General features: G+C 41.7%; 1 protein-coding gene across 2 annotated transcripts in view; it reads right to left on the reverse strand.

The window, feature by feature from the left end:
- spns2 (SPNS lysolipid transporter 2, sphingosine-1-phosphate) overlaps positions 1 to 20,494 on the reverse strand; it is a 62,874-nt gene that overhangs the window by 18,931 nt on the left and 23,449 nt on the right. For both annotated transcript variants that reach the window (XM_069700736.1, XM_069700737.1), the window contains exons 3-6: positions 10,915 to 11,051; positions 6,526 to 6,677; positions 3,795 to 3,861; positions 752 to 891 (exon numbers count right to left, since the gene is read on the reverse strand). In XM_069700736.1, coding sequence (XP_069556837.1) covers positions 752 to 891; positions 3,795 to 3,861; positions 6,526 to 6,677; positions 10,915 to 11,051 — 496 coding nt within the window. The remainder of the gene's footprint in view (positions 1 to 751; positions 892 to 3,794; positions 3,862 to 6,525; positions 6,678 to 10,914; positions 11,052 to 20,494) is intronic.

Raw genomic sequence — 20,494 nt, forward strand, 5'->3', positions numbered from 1 at the left:
TAAATCCACATGGTTAAATTAGTTATATAGAGGTTATAACTTTTATTCTTAAATAAATACAGGCCACAGGTCATTTAATAACAAGAGCCTACAGTGTCATGGCAGTCCAGCTATACTGTGTGTGTGTGTGTGGGGGGGGGGGGGGTGAAGAGTGAATGATACTGCTTCACCGTGTCTTGTGTTGACATTTCCATGTGTGTAAAGACATTTATAGGCTATTTATAAGTGAATGTTTACATATAAGTGTGTATGTTTCTGTCAAAGGGGTCCGGGATCATTTTTATTATTCATTAATCTGTCAGTTCTCCGTTAACACTTGGTCTATAAAACGTCAGAAAACTGTGAAATATGCTCATTTATTGCTCATTCCTAGCAACTTGTTGGTGTCTTGTTTTTCCAATAAACAGTTTAAAACTCAAAGACATTCATTTACTATAATGTTAGGATGAGTGAAGCAGCAAATTCGTACTCTGAAGAAGGTGGAAACAGCAAATATTGACTTTGGAAACTGACTTAGATTCTGATCGAAAGAGTTGTTGATTGACTAATTGATGAATCAACGAACCTTTGGAACTCTATTTGTTTCCTAAACCTAAAAACCCATTCATAAGATGTAATGTACAAGGCTCTTACTAATCTGGAGTAAAACTGAACATTGATTTTTTTTTGGGGGGCTTATAGTCCGCACTGAACAGATAAACCATTTCTCTCAGAGCCTGGTCTGTTGTCTGCAGCTGAGCACGGGCCTTACTTCTTGGCAAGAGCTTTCATGTCACAGATCCAGGAGGTCCGGGTCCTGCGTCCTCCCATCTGGTCAACGCTGCCTCTCTTTGGCTCCGGCACAAAGACAAGGATCAGAGTTCCTGCGGTGATTCCTAAAAGTGGGGACACCTGAGCGGACAGGAAATACATCAATCCATCAATCAGGCTGCAGTTAATGGAGACCTACAAGGGCTCAGATCATGTTAACACATACACAGTGGGAGTGTGTGTGTGTGTGTGTGTGTGTGTGTGTGTGTGTGTGTGTGTGTGTGTGTGTGTGTGTGTGTGTGTGTGTGTGTGTGTGGGAGCAGCAGACATTAGATGCAGCACAAAGAGCAGCGGGTTTACAGTCTGAATGGATGGCCACTGTGTAGGTTGTGTTACGCCTGAAATCCTATACAAGCCCTCTGAAACTAAGACATTTGCTTACTCCGCTGCAACTGTGTGTGTTTGTGTGTGTGTGTTTGTACGTTTACGTGTGGGTGCGGTCTATGTGTATAAGCGTACAGAAGTCTAAAGGAGCTTTTCTGGCTTCGAGAGTTGCTTTGTGAGCTCTGCACCGAGGTGAAAAAACCTCATAAGTGCTCATCTGCTATTACTGTATGTTCACTATCATCTTTTATGGCTTAGATGGCAGCATGTTTGCACCTGTGTGTGTCGGAGGGTTGGGGTGGGGGGAGGGGGATGGAGGTGAACAAACAAAGACAAAAGGCAGGATGGGATGTGTGGCAAAGGATTTGTTTGAGTAATGCAAATTGCGCACAAAAGCAAAACCAATTTCATATGTCAGGGGAAATTCATCATATTATATTTTGTCGCTCATAAAAGCCCATTTATATGCATAAGTACTGTGGTACAGTGAAATGCGAGTGTGTCACGGTGTGTTGTGTGTGTGTGTGTATGGGTCCTTCGAGGTTTTCATCGAGGGAATATTTGTGTGTGTTAACGTGGCTGATAATGTGGCTCAGCACGGTGGTAGAGGTGGTCTCAGAAGTGCAAGGAATACACCAACACTGATAATTTCCTTTCCTATATTGTGTCCCCTCTGCAATCTCCTGCTTGTGTGGAGCAACTTAATTGGACCGACATCTACATCACAATCTCATAATGTGCTTTCAGAGCGAGGCAGCTTAATGGAAGATAGAGCTCATCGCAATGAAGGGGAGAATAAATATTTCTTCCCTTTTTTGATGCATGTTTTGCTTTCATGCCCCTTCATTATTATTCAACGAGACACCAGGAATTTGTGACCCTTCACCGTTACTCCCGGAGGGCCCATTAAACATTTCCTGTAGGGGTGACGGGCAATCACACAAAATAGCTACTGCCCTCTCCTGCTACTGCTTTCCGCCTTGTTCCTTTAGTCCATCCTCGTTTTCGGGAAGGTAAAAGGAACACGTCGGGCGAAAACAAACGGAAGCGCTGCAGTGTTTTTTTCCTGAAAGCAGGATGCTTGCACAGAAACCCGTTTCATGTCTTGGTATTTGTTTTCCTCCGCATGCCACACCGGTGATTAATCGGATTTGAGATTGTTTTATTGGAATGTCACTGTGGCCACTCTGGAACAAACCGCCCCGCTCTTTGTCAGAGGTTTCTTTTTTTTTTTTAATGCTCCACCAAGACAAGAAAAACTGGACTTCCTGCCCAACAAGTTGTCATGTGAATTTCTTCCACCACGACACGCTGAGAGGATGTTTAATGTCTTCCTTTAAATGTCAGTCATTTCCTAAGATGAGTCAGGTCATAGTTTGTTTTAAGGATTTTAAAATGGTTCCCGTGGAGTCCTGTTAGGCCTTTCACTGGTCCTCTCCATTATGGCTGGTATGCCTTATAGGGCAGTTCACTTTGAAACGCTTTGTCTCAAGTACTTAGTGGAGTTCCAGTAAAAAACGACAACAGTGATTTATGCTCCTGATTTAACACCTGTCTCCTCCTAAGTACGCAATAAGTGCACTACTGCAAAAAAAACAGTCTACTGAGTTTCTTTAATTTTTTTTAGCAGTACTCTATCCGCAAATTTCTGGAGATTAATTTCTCTTGAGAGTTGAGATTAGCCTTTAATTAAAAGGGATCCAGGTTAATGTACTTGAATTACCTTCGGGGCATTTTGGGAGCCAGTATCCAATAAATGTGTCTTTGTGCCAGGTCAAACTGAAGCCCGGCTTCCTGCTCAATCACTGTCCTGCACAGAGGTTTAGTGCCTTGTTTCTGCTGGTTTCTCCTCAAAAAGACATCATGATTTCCCTTCCATGTTCTTTCCATTGTTCTCCTTAAAATAGATGTCACTGGTGCTTATTGTTCCATAGCTGCTCCAGTAATTTTTGATGTGACGTAAGGAGACGTTTGCGTGACTAGTCACAACACACAACACAGCAAGCAGCCTTAAAAGTACCTGGAACATCCTTTCAGTTTTCAGGAACAATAAAAACTAACAGCAGAAAGCCTTGACACAATAACAATATATCAACCTAAAGACTATATACACAGGTTGAAGAAGCACTCCAACAACCTGCTTTTTGACTGAAGCTGACATTGAGTCTGCTTCGCCAGGGACGACCTCCGTGGGCAAAGTGTAATGGAAGATAAATGTATTTACAGCAAGTGGGAAAGAAACAAAGCTCGCACCGGCCTTGATCTTTAATAGAAATCCACTTTCCTTGCTGCAACTCTTCAATCAGAACCGAACCACAACAACAAATGGATTTTTAGTTTGAACACATGTTAAAAGAAATTGAGTGGATTTTATGTTCAGAGACATTTTCAGAAATGTTTGTGCAGGAGGCTGGAGGCTGAGCTGATGCTGATGTTTGAGAGTTGTTCAGCTTGCAGCTCTCTGCTCTGTCACTTCCCTGTTCTGTCAAAGACAGAACCGCCTGGTCAGCCTTGTGTGTCCCCCCTCCCGGTACTTCTGCCACCACTGACCCCCCTCTGATCCCAGATTCATAACGAGCCTCACAACCAATCCCTGCAGGAGGGGCTCTTCATTTGTCTCTGTGTGCAGTGTTGGAGGCTGATGATGACGAAGCTCTTACCCTCAGCGCCCAGTGCCAGTCTCCTGCAGCCACCTTTGCACTGGAGCCCAGGATGTAGCCCAGCCCGCTGCAGGGGGACACAAAGATGGCGTATTAGCAACACAAAACGTTACTCTGATCCTGCTCCACTCAGGTCTATCAGTGCACATTATATATAAAGTATATGAATCAGTGTCATGAGTCAGCCGAGTCTGTCGTTTCTCCCGCTTCAGCTCCCACCTACAGAACACACATCCCGTTTGTAGTCTGATGTAAGCTGTGTTGAGTGTGTGGCTGCTTGACATGAAGAACTTATGACGTGTTACTGATCAAAGCACCGGTAGCAACATGACTACCAGGTCTATTTATGGACGTGTGATTTGTGCATGAAGTCCCAAATCGCAGGTGCAAAGTTAGCGGCCGACAGAATGCTAACACGGCTGTCCGAACGCAGGCTGCAGGCACCGTAACGGTAACTGAATTTCGCTGCATTTTACCCGAGTTAAATGGTGTTTTGTGTGTCATAAAGGCAAATTGCAGTGAAATATTGTTAGATCAGATCAGATCAGATAAAAAGGGCCTTATGCTGTGATAAGCCTCTGCTGCTAGATAACATCAGCATTTAAAGGGCAAAAAGAACTCAAATAGTAACCTGAGGCTGCTCTGATGGACAGCTGCACATTATCATTATCTTCTGAATAGCAACACAGTAATAAATAAAAAAATACAGTTGGTTATTTGTGTTTGTCAGTGATCATTGTGACCTGACAGGCTTTTTAATGTGGCAGGACTCAGTACATCTGCTGTTTCCTAACACTGAGATATAAACAGGATCAGAGTCTTCTGATAGTGTAAACACTGTTTTCTAGATTTTCAACAAGTTCACTCTTTCCCAATCTTTTGCTAATGCTGCAACATTGTGGCAACAGCATAAAGCAAAGTTTTGCTCTTTTTGGTTGTGAGGTTTCATTGATTGATTGTTACCATGGAAACGTGGCTCTTATAGTTATGAGTAAGTCTGGGGGAAGGGTGGCTAACTTTATAGCCTTAAATTAAATATGACTTTCTTTCTTTGTGAAACTGTCTATCTTGCTTGAAAGACTTGACGACGACTAATGTCCAGCTTGAATCATCTTTGTGGCACCACCTTTAAATGAGGAGATATCTTTTGGGAGGAACGGTGCTGATGCCTCCCACAGAAAGTGAGACTCTCTGCCAAGAAGCACTGACACTACGACCCAAAACCTTCCAACCAACACTGATGTTGTTTTTCCCTTTAAAATGTCTGTCTGCAGCCTCTTTCCACAGATTGTTGAACCTCTTGACTGGAATTATGCAGTAAAAGTCAATCAGACTTCCTGATTTCTCAGATTTCTTTAAACCTGTTTGTCTGCATGTGCAGAGCCTCTGGCCAAAAGAGCGGTTTTCCATTAGAATAACAGATTGGAGCCATAGATCGATGATCAGATGTATCCAATGACTTTACTGTGGCTTCTTATCAGTACTAAAGGGTCAAAACATGCTTGATGGGTTTTACACACGCACACTCAGCACAGAGGGAAACGGTGTGTCGGTGCTTCTATGGCCAGTTCTCCAAAAATAACACTGCAGTATAAACAGGCTCAGACAGCATATGATATTTCCAGTGAGTGACTAACAGCTAATCTTATCAGTCCAGTCCACCCAGAGAGTGTTGTTTGGAAAGTCCAACACCGACAATAAAAACCCAAGCATGAAAAATACCCGCACATCAAACAGCAGCGTGGCCAAGGAACGTGTGTGTGTGGGGCCAAGTTTAAAAATTATGGAAAAAAAAAAAGAGAGACAGAGAGCAGGGGAATCCATTTCCTGTGAATCCGGTCTAATTGCTGAGGTCATTTCCTGGAAACGGTCATAACAACCTCAGTAAAGACAAACAAGTGGGAGACTGGATAGGATGTTTGACTGCACTTTACCGAGGCCCACTCTTTCACCTTCTATTGTCTGTGTTGCCGGGCAGTTTACAGCAACCCAAACATGTTGGCAAGTCATAACACGACCACTCACGGGGCAGTTTAGTCTTTCCTCTCGGCTGTCTCCAATGTGCCATTAAAAACTGACATGATTTGCACACTAACTTATATAACAGTTCATCACTGCGTTTTCCTCCAAAAACTAAAAATGTAAATGACAGGTTACATAATTAATGCTGATGTTTACTGTGCTGGAGTCTGCAGCACATAACCCTCCTCCTTGTGCATGATTCTTCATGCAGACAATGAAGAACAGCGCGGCAGGCAGCAGCTCGGCACATGCTGTCAAGCATACAACGATAAACCTCAAGTGACTCCTGCGCCGCATCCATCTTTTATTACTTGGTTTTGTTTGTTTTCTCCCTGTGGCCCTTTTTCTGATTGAATGAACTGAAAAGGCTGGAGATTTGAGCTTAATAATACCACCTCCTCCTCCACCACATCCCCGTTAAGCTTCACACAGCCAACTGCAAGTTTTGCTTTTCTTTCTGAGAAGGTCTTTGTGAATCTGGAAAAAGCGGACCTGTTCTGTGTGAGGAAAATTTCAATTATTTATGCCAGAGCTCCTGATTTCTTTGGATTTAACTTCTGAGGAACAGGCAAGTTGTGACAAAATGATTAAAATATTTAACCGCTTCACTGAGGAATACGTTCATAAACATTCAGCTCCTAACACAGATCATGTATCTTGTTGTTCACTGGTGTCTGCTTCAAGAATCCAGGATCTGTCTGCTTCTTACCTTCCCAGGGGGATGGCCAGGTAGAAGACGGAGAGCATCATGGTGCGGCTATTATTAGTGAACAGGTCTCCGATGATGGTGGGAGAGATGGAGGAGTAGCTGGACTCCCCGATGCCCACCAGTCCCCTGGAGAGCACAAAGAGCCAGTAGCACTGCAGAGACACAGAGAAAGACAGAAAGAAAAGGAGAGTTTTGTTATCCAGCTCTGCAGGGAAACTCTTTCACAGCACAACATCAACCCAGCTGCCATTTCTTCTTCACTGACCTTTCACTATATATATATAACTTCAATAATAGCAAACACATCCTTTTAATCCTCACACTTTATGTCTTTAAATGCCTATCTTACCATCATAGCGTTGAATCGCCTAAAGTTTTGATTCAATGCTGATTCAGCGTCAACATGTGCCGGTGGGTTAAAGGTCACATCAAGGCTGCAGACACACCGTTGGTGATATATTTATTTACCAGATAATTAGAGCTGGAAACTCCTCAAAACTGACCGACAAGATAAAGGTGAAATAGATCAACACACATATGATGCATGAATAAATGACTGCCCATGTCAGTTTATTCCCATGATATATCCTTGGTGCATGGCACATGATAATAATCCAAAAAGTTGTTGGAGGTTATCTTGATCAACCAAAAAAAAAAACATGGCATCATTAAACAGCATTACACCAGCACAAAAGGAAACCTTAATGTGTTTAATTTGATTCAGCTTTATTAAATTACCACGGCATATTATCCTCTATCAGATGGAATAAAGCGATAAATAAATACAAATATTTATAGTTAAAAGGCTTTACACGCTGGCAGAGGCACCTATGTAGGCAGCTGGATTGTTAACTGTTTCCATGGCAACCACTACTCACTAGATATGGACTCCTCGTCTGCTTTTGAAGCTGCAAAGAAATCTGGTTCCCCCACCGAGTGCAATGTCGCAGACTGCAAATATTCTGCACTAAATTGTGCAGCCTGCTCTCTGTTCGTTCAACGAGAAGAATTTAGTCACATGTTGAACTCGTGCAACTCATTAATGTGGCCGTGAAGTCACATCGTGATATACAGTATATACTGTAAGGATTTATCTTTATTATGTTCCCGATTCTTTACATTATGTAGAATATCTTTTTTATTTCCTCTTTGGAAAAATGCAAGCACACTGCGTGCCCTCTAGTTGTGAGTGTGTGGCGTGTATGAGTGTGTGATAAGGTTGCACTCTGTGAAAAAGAGATTAATGAAGGGGCTGTAGGTAGCAGAGGCAGAGCGAAGACAGTAACCCCGGAGCTGACCCGAGCTCTCAGCTGTCACTTCAAGCTTTGTGCTGGAGGATGGGACATCGTGTCATGAGGTCACACACACACAGCCATCAAACTCTCTGGAGACTACACCACACACACCTCGCTGTGAAACGACACTCAAGGGACACATGCACATTATCTTTAGTATGTATTAACAGTTCCCCGATACGTGTTTTTTTCCAGCATTTAGTTTTGCAATACTATATTTGTACTGCTGTTTTTATGACTGATCCCAACCGAGCTTTCACTGCTGTGTATCTTTGTGTTTGTCACATTGTTTCAAATGATTCACAGGCGCTCTATTTTCTCCCTTTAACGACCTGCCGTTTAGTGGGCTCATGATGGTAGCTCTTTTTGCGTGTGTGGTCACTGTACTATCATCACCACTCAGAGCAGAAAAGCTACTAGTGACAACTACAAAAAAATCTCTGGGCAGCCATGCCAAAGAAAGCACCACAAAAATGTGTTTTGGAAGTTGAAAAAGAAGATTGAAGACTCCAAAGAGAGAAAAGAGGAGTTTGGGAAAATCAACTCAGTTCAACTGGTTTGAATCTATTTTCAAAAGAGACGTGTGCTCAGGCAGAAGGCTGCATTGAGCTTAATGCTAAGGTCAGCATGCTAAACATATTTACTATGTTCCCTGTCATATTTTCACTTGTTAGCATAACACTCTAATTGTAAACTATCAGATTAAAGAGACAAACAGTCAAATCTTGATGATCAATATTCACATTCATATGTTCAGATTTCAGAATCTGAAATCTTCAACTTACTTTACCGTCTCTCATAATGCACAGAAAGCATTGATTTTTATTCCTGCCTTTTCTAACTAGAAGGTAAAATCTTTGATACTTTGCAACAGAGTGAAATAATCTTCCGCCTCCTTTGTTTCAAACTGTGTCATCACTTCCACTCGACTACTCAGTGATTACATGCACTGAGGAGTGATTATTTCAAGTCAATTAAAAGACTGTTATTAACGGGTTAATAACAAGAGGTCTCCTTCTATATTTAGTCTAATAGGTCCATACCCCCAAATGTCACATTTGGAAGAGAGATGTCCCTGTGACTAATGACTGCTGACAGACACAACCTGATGCACACAGTTTACTTTCTGTCATGATTTTTCTATCTTAGTATTCACTCTGTGTCCCTGCTTCTGATTCTTCTGTCGTTTCAGACTAAGCTGACCCGCGTTCCTGCTAGTTGCATCACTACCCCCCACCTTTCTGCTCACCTGCATTCACGTCACTGATTAGTGCCCTCAGTATATTTACCAGTATTCCACCAACCGTGCATCACCACATTGTCTTGTTATTGTACATTTAGCCTGAGATTCCCAACCGTACCCAGCCCTACTTTGTTCTCATCTGATATTGACTTCGGTTTGCTCACCTGGATATTGATTTTTCCCTGATCCTTTTTCCTTGTCTGCCTGCCCTACTTGTTTCAAGTAAACTACAACTTAACTTTTGCCTCCCTGTCTCTGAGACATGCATTTGGGTTTTGTTTTTACACATTTACACTGGCGACTATTAAATAGTGCAAGATGATAATCATCAGAGAATGCAGCCAGGCCTTATTACAGCAATAGTTCTCATTATGCTTAACTTACAGTCTTTATATGTATGAGATGAGACTGAATGAAATGAGCCATGCTCTCCATTGAATAAAGACATAGGTTAAATAGATGATCGGGATTAAATAAAATAAAAAAATACATCATGCATGTTATAAAGAGGTGTAGTTTGCAGTCAGATTTTTGGTTCACAGTCAGGTACAGTGAGCCACAGACTGTCACTAATGTGATTCAAATGTCAAATTACCTCCAAGTGATCGCTTTATGACGATAATGTGTTGTGTTCATGTAGAAAAAAGTTTGCAGTTTCCCTTTGTGATGGTGGTGAATTTCTGTTACATAACATCTGAGTTTCATATCTGCTGCACATCCTTCCAAAATACCCCAGAGTGTCTTAAATGCGTAATGATAGGACTCAAGTGTAAGTGGTCATTAACATTTCATTGCACGTCATGTCTTTCATCTCCCATGGCGACAGCGCCGTAGTGCTATTACATAACAGCCATCTACTCCTGTATCGTTTGATTGGCAGTTTCAGGAACATGTCTTAAGGGTGAAGTTAAAGTTCGGGGCAAAGGACTCCTCACTTCTCTTCTCCTCATAAGCAGCCAGCGGCTTCAGTGGCGTTTGTCAGAAGGGAAGAGGCCCTTCATTGCAGCTTATCCATAAGAAGCCTGAATGTACTTTCTGCTTAAGCAAATGGCTGCAATCTTGTCTCTCAGCAGACGAGTCTATAGGGGATTCAAGTCAAAAGGACGCCCTCCTGAGACCATCAGCATCTCCGAGCTGTCATTCCCATCCACAGCTCCGGGCTGAAGAGCCACGGCAGTGAACGGGCTTATTACTCACCAGAGACACGACACTGCAGGACTCCGTGACGCTGCTCTGCAGACATGCCATGTGCTGCATAAATTGATCTTTTAATGCCACAGATCTGCTGCCAGTTGAGCAACTACAGATTGTCAGTTTGATTTTTATTACAAATGTCCAACAAGACTGTATAACGAGGTCGGTCTGCACACCCCCGCACACATTCACTCACACGTCTATGAGCAGAGCCTTTTACTGTAATATGATGTCTGCTCTCAGCAGGATACCCCTTCCCCCACATCCTCGCCCCCTAGAATAATGCCATTGTTTAATGCATCCTACATCTACCAGCATACAGGGGGCTTTTAGACATATCAAATCTAAATCCACTTGTCAAGAAAGGGGCAGTGAAACGACAGAGTTATCTTCTGAAGTATTGTAATTGAGACATCTGTGAAGCATGGGCCTTCATTAGTTGATTGGCTGGTAGCCAGTGAGAGACAGAGAGAGAGGCAGGGAGACATAAAGAAAGTCTACAAAGGCAACAGGGGTGTCCGACTTAACAAGCGTGTCATTTCATTTCTCTTGCCGTAACATGGAGCATATCCAGATCAGAACAGAATAATTAGCTCATCAGTGCGGGGACAGGCAGACTAATAGAACAACAGCGGAGAATGCTACCACAGGCTGTACCTCTTTACTGATGAAGGAGCTCGACAGAGTAACAATGGACCAGAAGAAAATGCCACAGCTCAGGATGACCTTTCTGTTGAAGCGGTCGCCCAGGTAACCGAAGATGGGAGCTGCCACCATGAAGCTACAGATGAAGACTGTGGAAGGAAAAAAAAAAAAAAAGGAGAAAATGTTACTGTGGATGTAATGACAGAAAATTACTGCTTCTGATTTACATGATGCGTTGCTTCACTGCTCAAGGAAGAAATTCCTTGAATTCTTAGCGGACTGAGCCGATGATTTCAGCTCACTAGTTCGCTTATTAAGTCAAGACCTGTCAAGATCAACTGTGTGATAACAGTCAGGCAGAGACACGGTGAAGGACTGCCAGAGGACACCTCCATTCAACTCAGACAATTAAGATTCCATTATACTACACTTACACTCACTACAAGAAGCCTGGCAATAGAAAATCTAATCCAGATGATAGAGTTCTGGTAAATGTCACGGAGAAAAGTTGTACGAGATTCAATTGATGAAGAGAGAAAAAAGGAGAGGTAAAGTTTGGAATAAAGCCCAACACAGAAACTCTTAGATGAGTCAGAGGCAGGGAAAAGATAGCAGCGATAGGATTATATGGTGCAAGTGTGATGACATAAAACTGATCAAAAAGGAGGTGGAGAAAAAAAAAACAAATACCACAGCATATGAGGGTGATGCTGCATCACTGATGGAATTACAATTAAACTAATCAGATTCAAGATAAGTAATAGCAATACATCACTACAAGGAGAGGACTGTGGTGTCATAAATAATTCCTCCATCTTAATTTCTTACAAGTGAAATGATGTCTCTGTGAAAGGAACACAAGTGCTTTCAACTGTATTCCCCAAATCGCCCCACTGCTGACCGGACAGCTCGGCCTCGTTCTGGGGGATTTTAGTCAATATTCATGAGGAGCGGCAACCCAAACAGACCTGAATTTTTAATGGTCTCAAACTGAGTTTTGTGTCTTTGCAGAGGAGAAAGGGCAGAAATGTTGCTCGGTGAGGGGGAGCTGAGGAGGAAGGCTGAAGTGTTTTGACACATCATCAGCATAAACATACAGAGGAGGAAAGGAGGGGAGGAGATGAGAGGGAAAAAGCGAGGAGGGGGCGGGGGGGTGTTATATAAGATACAGGCATCAGAGTCCCAAAGCTGCTGAGGACAACCAACAGGAGAAGGGACAGTAATCAGATTATAGCATAACTGTAGTTTTGAACATGGGATATTCTGGGGGAGAAAAAAAATTCCTTTTGAAACCCTCATTTATATAACTTTGTTGCAGATATTTAAATCAAACAGCTGTAGGCAGGCGGTTATGCTGCTATATGCAGCAATATATATCAACAATAACTGATTGAACCGGATTGACATTTGGGACTATGTACATTATAATAGACTGTATATATTTCCATATTTGAAAAGAAAATGCTAAAAGTACTCCACACTGAAATAAAAATCAGCAGCAATATGCACATAAGAACACATCAATGAGGATGTGGCTAAGATTTTTTTTATCATATTAAGAGCACTTTGTGTGAAAACACTTTTTTCTTTAAAAGTATTCAAACAATAGTATTCAACACACCCACATACATTAAGTATTCAAACAATAGTATTCAACACATCCACCCGAACCCTCACCTTGCACTGTGTTTCCTCAGTGCATTCATGGTGCCAGTAAGTAACACATTTTGTTATTTGATCATTTCTAAAAGACTCGGTTTTCAAAACCGACAAATAAACATTTGATTTTTAAAAGGATTTTTCTCCTCACAAAAACATGTTGTTCTCTGTCAACTCATTACTTCCTAAGATGTCTGTTTAATACAATGAAAATGAATGTTACAAACCTCCATCAAAACCTGTTTTAGTGATATTTTATACAGGGAACATCCATCCTGGTAAAATCCAATGTGACCTTGTATCATTTTTGGAGGAGAAAACTCTAATTTCAGAAAGTGAGATGTGATGCAAAATTTTATATAAATGAAATTTATGAATAATGAAGTTTGGTTTTTCAGTGGTGCTAGAAGGACTTTGTTCATTCAAATCATGAATATCTCCCATCTTGTCACTTCTCTGTCTCACTGCTCCCCTTCATGTTGCTCCTTCTCTCCCTCCGTTGCCTCCATCATGAACATTTATGTGGCTCTAAGTGCTGCAGGTCTATTGTGTAGTGCTAAATGACTCTGATGACAGCTCCCTGCTGGTCCGGCTCTCTAAAAGGGCTTCACCTGCTAACCCTGAAGGCCCCCCCCCACACACACACACACACACAACGAGGGGTTCTGCAGTGCATTGTGCAGATAAGACGAGGGAGAGGTGCACAATCATCCACCACCAGCTGGTCTATGTGGGTTTTAAAAGCCGGGGGCCGGAGATCATTACTTTCGCTGTTTAGCAGCTTGTCAGAAATACACATCCTCATATGATTAACTATTTGAAATCATCTCTCTGCTTGTCATATTTCATGTAATACTGTGATTTGTTGATAACCTCTGCCATTTTCTTGAGGCTCATTATTACCTTTTAGCATCATCAGCACATGCGAATGAAGTCAGGTCTCGACAGTGTGCTCACATTTGTTTAATTTGAACCTTTCTGATTTCTGAGCAAGACAAATGAGCCCCTGGTTTATACTGGTGTAACAGTCTTTCCTGTAATTTTAGCTTCATGTCAAGCAAAGAAGAAAACAGAAAGAGAAAAAAATAACAACTCTGTGGTACAAAACCTGGTGAAAACACACCAAAACAAATATCTGAAATACCATTTTAGGTGAAGACATGCAGCAGTGGGCCCAATGTCGGGAAAATATGTTGTTACGAGCCGGCTTTGAACTCTAACAGAATAATAAAATGATGAAAAATAGTCACACTTGGTTACAAATGAGATGTTTTTGTTACTTGACAGGAGGCAGAGGGGATGTTGTCAGGTTGTTTATTTGAAGCAGAAGCAGGTACACCCATCCCACAGAATCAGTTTGATTCAAGACTGCTGCATTTTCTCTCATTCAATTATTTCTAGTCAGATTCGGCAAGGACAGCCCTGCTGTGCTATAAAGATCTGGATCTGGAGAGGTTGCCTAGTTTTCTTTGACCTAATTTATACGGTAGACACTCAAGTATTTAAAATGTGGCCCTGTTCAGAGTAACAATGAGACCCTGCATTGCTGAGCATGTAAGCATGTCAAAAAAACATGTTGCGCTAAAGATAATAAGACACACTATAGGGTATAATATAGACTAACAATCTTGACACCTTTTTTGTTGCTCCAAGTAAATCAGTTTCTAATCCAGAGTTAGAGGTAATCTGCAAGATATAAAGCACATGCTGTCACTTTGACCTGATTTACATCGATATCATAACGTTTATGGAGGATCATCTACTCCCAGGAAATTCCATGTCACTTTAAAGACAGTCTATAAATCAATAACACTGTTCTCCTGTCAGTCTTCACTGCGGCTGCAAAACTACAAAGGCCCAAATTATGCCATAACTCATACTTGGAAACAATGATTTCCTCTTCTGACTACAACTTATGTTCACATGTTTAAATAAATGCTCCAACAGTTGCCCGTGACTATACATCACATGCCACGTAAAAGCTAACTTTTAAAGGGAACATGTGTTTACTGCAGAACACTGAATGTTACGGCTGCAGCCGAGTGGAAAGATGTGTTTGGTTTGATTAATAAGAAACGGCTCAGTGACAAGAAAATAAATTTGCTCACTCTATTTCCAGACCTTGTAGGAAGGACAAACAAACTGCGACTAACAATGAGTCTTCACTGAGGGTTTGGGTGTGACCTGGTGTCTGTGAAGACGCACAAAACTGCAAGTCTTAATAGGAAGTGCTCATATATTCACGAGTCATTCCATCTAATTTTGTGGTTTGTAACACTTTCAATGGCCCAGTTTAATTAGAAAGGTTTGGTTGACACACAGTAAACAGTTCTCGAATATGAAACACAGATAAAATGTTGCCTTACAAGTCACATTCCTCGACTGCCCACCATTGTCTCTTTGTTTATTCGTGTATTCAAGGAGTGGAGCAGCACAAGTCTACGTGTTTGTGTCATCAGAGATAAAATGGTAATCTTAAATATATATGGAGCAGATCACAGCAGGAGAGCCCTAACAACGAGGTGATGTTTACAATGCAGGCCAAAGGGAAGGAAACGTTTTCATAACCTCATTTATAGGACAACGGTCAGCTTTTACTGCGACGTACCAGCTCACAAAAGCTGCATTTTCAGTGTTGACACATTCATTCACCTCCTCACAGATTAATTTAGATTTCCTTTATGGATATGGAAATCACATCATAATAAATCCAGTACAGCAGATAATTCAGACCTTTTTAAAAATTTTTTTATAGCAGATATTCTTGAAGGATTTAATTCTGATAATTACAGCATTCACTGTCAGTGTATAATTATGACCGGTGTCAATGACGGCATTACACAGCCATCTATCTCCGAGGGAAGTGACTCAACTGACTGGAAAACAACTTAAACAAGGAGCAGCTCTGCCTCACATCCTGCCTTTATCATTAAGCTTATGTAACATATTCCCTGCAAACAGCTTAACATACACAGACTCCTTCCTTTTAAAAATGTTGTTTACCTCCTTTTTGGCTGTGAGTGATTGTAAACTCCACACCAGCGACCTGAGTTAAGACAAACTGTTGAGGAGTTAATTAATAGGAAGGACATTTGTGACTAAATTATTATGTATAATCATAACACTGATGCACGAAGCCATGCGGTAAATATGCAGAAGATTCAGTGTAACCTTAGTGAGTTGTTTGAACCTTTAAGGTCATTTATTAATGTCGCCTCATCTGACTGCAGGGACCCCTTTGAGGTGGTTTTGTATTTTAAAGCCTCTGTAAAGATGAATTAGTCATTATTCCCTCTTTATCTATTTCATTCTTCTCTTTATGGTGAAGGCTTGAATAAAAAAAAAAAAACAAAGTCCTTTGAACGCTGTACTTCTGAAAGAATAGATAACAATGACTGCAGCCATTTCTAATTTCAATGTCACATGTGCCTCAAGTAGGAGCGGCAAACCTGTCCTGATGCTCTTCAAATTCCAAATAAGATGCTGTGCATATTTCTCACGTTCTGAGTGAGAAAATGACCAAAGTCTTTAGTACATGCCAGTGAGAGGACAATGGCTGTGTGAGAAGTCTAAAAGCAGATACAACAATAGGTCTGCTGGAGACACTGAAGTCGGGTATTTAAGTGTAACATTACTGCACTGTCAGCGTGATGTTAGGCACATGAGAATCAGGATGTTCTCTACTTGTCTGCCAGTCTCTTCTCTTTGGTGTGAATAAAGATAAAACTGGAGAAAATGTGTGATCAGTGAGCTAATGGACTGGTACAGAAAACATTCAGTAAAGACACACTATTTAAAACTTAAAATAAAAATAACTCCTGACCTTCAACTAACGCAGTGATTGATGCTATTGTAAATGTCAGTGAGTCCGAAGATAATTTATCATCCGTTGTTGTCATTATCCATCAACATTTATTACCTTTCACCATGAGTGGCACCTTATGAAACTATTAAAATCTAAAAAGTCTAATGGTCTCATGAACTGGTACTTTAAGCTTTGTTTGTGTATGATTTCTTAAAAGGAGCAGCCTTGACTTATCTGTCTGACCTGCTGCACCCACAAAGCCCTCATGGCCTGCTTAGGGCACTGGACCAGCAGCCTGTAGTGGTTCCTATAGATCAGGCTGGCTCCCAATGGCAGCCCAGAAACTTTGGAACAACCTCTCCCTCCAGATCAGGTCGTCAACTTCAGCGCCAGTGATCGAATCCAGATCCAGTCCCAGATTAGACCCCACTGATTTTGCACTTTATGTATATCTTCATGTGTTGTTTTGTTTTTAATTGCTTTAATTTTGTTTTATTGCTGACTTTGTCTTTGATGCCTTAAATGTTTCAAGTTTGTCTGATTGTTTTGATTCTGTTTTAACTATTGTTGTAATTAAATGTGCTACATAAATAAAACTGACTTGATTTAACTTAATTAAAGCCTTTTATCATTGAAGATTTATTTACACTCTAAAAATACATCTAAATTGATGTCTAATTATGCTTCTTTGTGGGAATTTTTCACCACCTCTGAGACGCCAGCTGTTCAGTAAACACATCGAAAGCAACATCACTGAATATATCTCAACTCAGAAACAATTGAGAGCGCACACACACACACACACACACACACACACACACACACACACACACACACACACACACACACACACACACACACACACACACACACACAGGGAGACTAGAAACCGGACATCCAGCCGTCGCTTTGATTGGCCAGCAGAACAATACCTCCTGGGATGACTCACCCCCTATGATTCAATGCCACTGTGAATATTGCATCAGGAGGGGATGCACACCCACATATGTTAAGTGTGTGTGTGTGTGTGTGTGTGTGTGTGTGTGTGTGTGTGTGTGTGTGTGTGTGTGTGTGTGTGTGTGTGTGTGTGTGTGTGTGTGTGTGTGTGTGTGTGAGATTGATATTCACTGAGCCTGTACAGATGCATTTCCCTATGAAAAACTAGATTCCCCTGAAGAGAGCACCTGTGAAGCTCAACATCCGTCTGCGGGATTCCAAATGCTCAGCAGCCCATTTGATCCTGTACTTTTTTCACAAAAACACACTGAGCCACTTGTCTGGCTGCACATAGGATAATTCACATTTTCTCTTGAGGGTGATTGACAGCGATTTTGCTTGAGAAAGCGGAGATGAAGATGCTGAAATAGAGTGAGGCTTAATCCCCCCACCAATGCAGACGCACAAAGAAAGTATTGAAGTTCTCCTTATAAGCCTCTGCCGCTGAGATTTTGAGGTAAATGTAATTTGTCACCGATTCTAGTGCTCCTGCTCAGAAAGAAAATCACTTTTATATTCAATATAGAAATGAAGTGAGACTCAGCTCCTTTGTGCTGCAGTGGCACAATGCAAAATGGAGGAAAAGCCAATGAAAATGCCCTAAAAGAACATAATCATTATTACACTCACTACCTCCTCGAAGCCAGATCTCATCAAGTTCTCTGAAAAATCCTGCTTTCCTGTCATCTTTTTTTTAGGTTCATCCTCGCAGCTGTGAAACCTGCCAGTCAGGAAGGACCGTCCAGCCAAACCAAGAGACACCAGTTTGAGGAATCCAAATGTCCGTCAGCTGCCAGAGACCGAATTAGAGGAACAGGAGAAGCACATCCCCTCTGCAGGTCTGTGCGTGTCTTGCCGGCTGGGCGTCATTGTCATACGGTGGCATGTAAAGCAGCACCAAGTGTCACTTTGACCTGTTCAGTGTGGACAAGGTGTCAGCGCAGCGCAAACATGCAGCTTCCATAAATACGACTTCCCTCCTCAGTGTCTGTTGACTCTCCTCCACCTTTGTGCCTTGGCCCTTTCCATCATTACAACACCTCCTGCAACTTGGAGCTACGAGTATACGGATGAGTTATGTCTTGTAACTGTTCTCGTTTTCGTATCAGTTAATAATATCTCTATTATCACACTGATTAAATAGTCAGTTTTATAATTCTGGGTAGAATTGGACAGCTGTTGATATGTCAAAAATGTCAATCTCCCATCGTGGTGCATAAAATAGCTGTTTTGCGTATTTGGAAAGAACAATTCAGTCCAATAATCTGTGGACTTGGCTGTTGCTATTTTTGGGCGACATCTCTGTGTCACACAATTGAGCCATAAAATACTTTTGTCATTTAAATATAATGTGTGAACCTCATATTATCATTAAGGTTACCAGTTCAAACATTGTGTAGAAGGCGCTGGCTGGAGATACAAAAGGTAACCCAACCCTGCATACCGCACATGTCATCCTACACAGAATACGTGGCAGTCCAACCATATGTAACCTTTCATGAAACAAAGCACTGCACCATACAGTCTGTTACATACATGATTTGCTCTGCAGAGGAAATGCACGGACAAAGCTAAAATGAATGAATCTGTCCACAATACTGGACGTACACCGCTGTGTATTTGGCATGAGATGCTGGCTGACACATATCTGACAACACCTCCCACTATATCTGCAGCAAAACCAGATTCTGTTTCAGCTTGATCTTAACAGGGTCAATCTTTCACAATAAAAACACTTCAAATTCTGGATGGGAAACTTGGTGCTTTTTGAGGCTGCTGTCTCCACAGGTGTCCACAATCAAACCAATCATGTATATTCACACAGTAGACTCACAGCAGCAACTGAAGCTTTGGTACATGAGAAGCAACACTTCATGCATTTCTGAGTAAATTCAAAGGGTGAAACTCTTTTTGTTTCCAGGAAGGAAGAGGCAGTGTGCCAGCATCAGCGTGGGAGAAATACATTCTCTGAGAGGACAGGTGTTTTTAAGTCCTGGATATCACTAAGTAGCAATGGTCCTTTGCTAGAATCTGAATGTTAATAATCAGCTAACTTCAACTCTGCAATTACAATAATGCAGAGGTTAAAACTGCATGAGAAGTTTACCACAGACAAAATTGGCAGCAGCGACTTTCCAGCATTTGTTTAAGAGAAAGCAGCCTGGAGGATTATCTGTCTCTGGTGTGTTATATTCACACAACTCTAAATCTAATAGTCTCATAAAAGGCTGCTGTAGTTCCATATGGAGCAGAGTAAATTACTTTCCCTGCTGGCTGTTGAAATAAGAAAGAGAGAAAAATCAATATTCACTACAGTAAAGGTTGGGATAAGAAGCTCCATACGTTCCATATCTTGAGCTTGTGCTGCTGAATGAAAAGAAGTCTTCAAACAGAGAGGAAATACATTGCAGCAGAGAGCAATAAGCAAATTAAAAGCACTATTTTTGTTTCAGTCAATCACCAGCTAATCAACAGAGTCCCGTGTGCTATGGCCCCACCGGGTTGTGTCTTCTGTCAGGTGTGCAGCGCAGTGGGAGCGGCAGCTTTGTTTCTTGGACTAGTGATTAATGGGACTGCCTGTTGAGGGTGTGACACATAACTTTGGTCTGAGTAGGACACCAGAGCCGACTGACTGAAACTCAGACTACATCACGTCTCTGCCCCCTAGATTCCCCTTCACGTGGAGCCCCAAATATTCCTGCATTCCTCACATTTCTGATCACCACTAATTCTCAGAGACAAATCCCTCAGTTCACATTTCACCAACATTAGATTACCAATGAGTTGGCTGCTGTTTGATAAATACCACATGCAGCTTGGGAAATACCCGTGCAGCACTGTTTCTATCAAACTGAGCAGCTAATTCCTGCAGAAACTGACATCAAACGCCGTTTTACTGCGATGCCAACATTTTATTCAGACTCTCAGCTACTCGGAGAGGTGATAGCTTGTCACTGCAGCCGCAGCAAATCTTTCTACTACCTGCTCGATGCGAGAGCTGCAGCTGGGGAGAATTACACGGTGCTACAAATACCAGCCCTGCTGGCAGGAGTGTACTGGGACATCATCTTTTGCACATTACCAGCACAAAATATAAGCAAACACATATGGTAGGAATACAGAAAGGTGCTA

This window comes from Brachyistius frenatus, unplaced genomic scaffold (assembly GCF_029030835.1).
Source record: "Brachyistius frenatus isolate BFR_SWC_R1_liver_20210118 unplaced genomic scaffold, ASM2903083v1 Contig_34, whole genome shotgun sequence".
Taxonomy (NCBI): domain Eukaryota; kingdom Metazoa; phylum Chordata; class Actinopteri; family Embiotocidae; genus Brachyistius; species Brachyistius frenatus.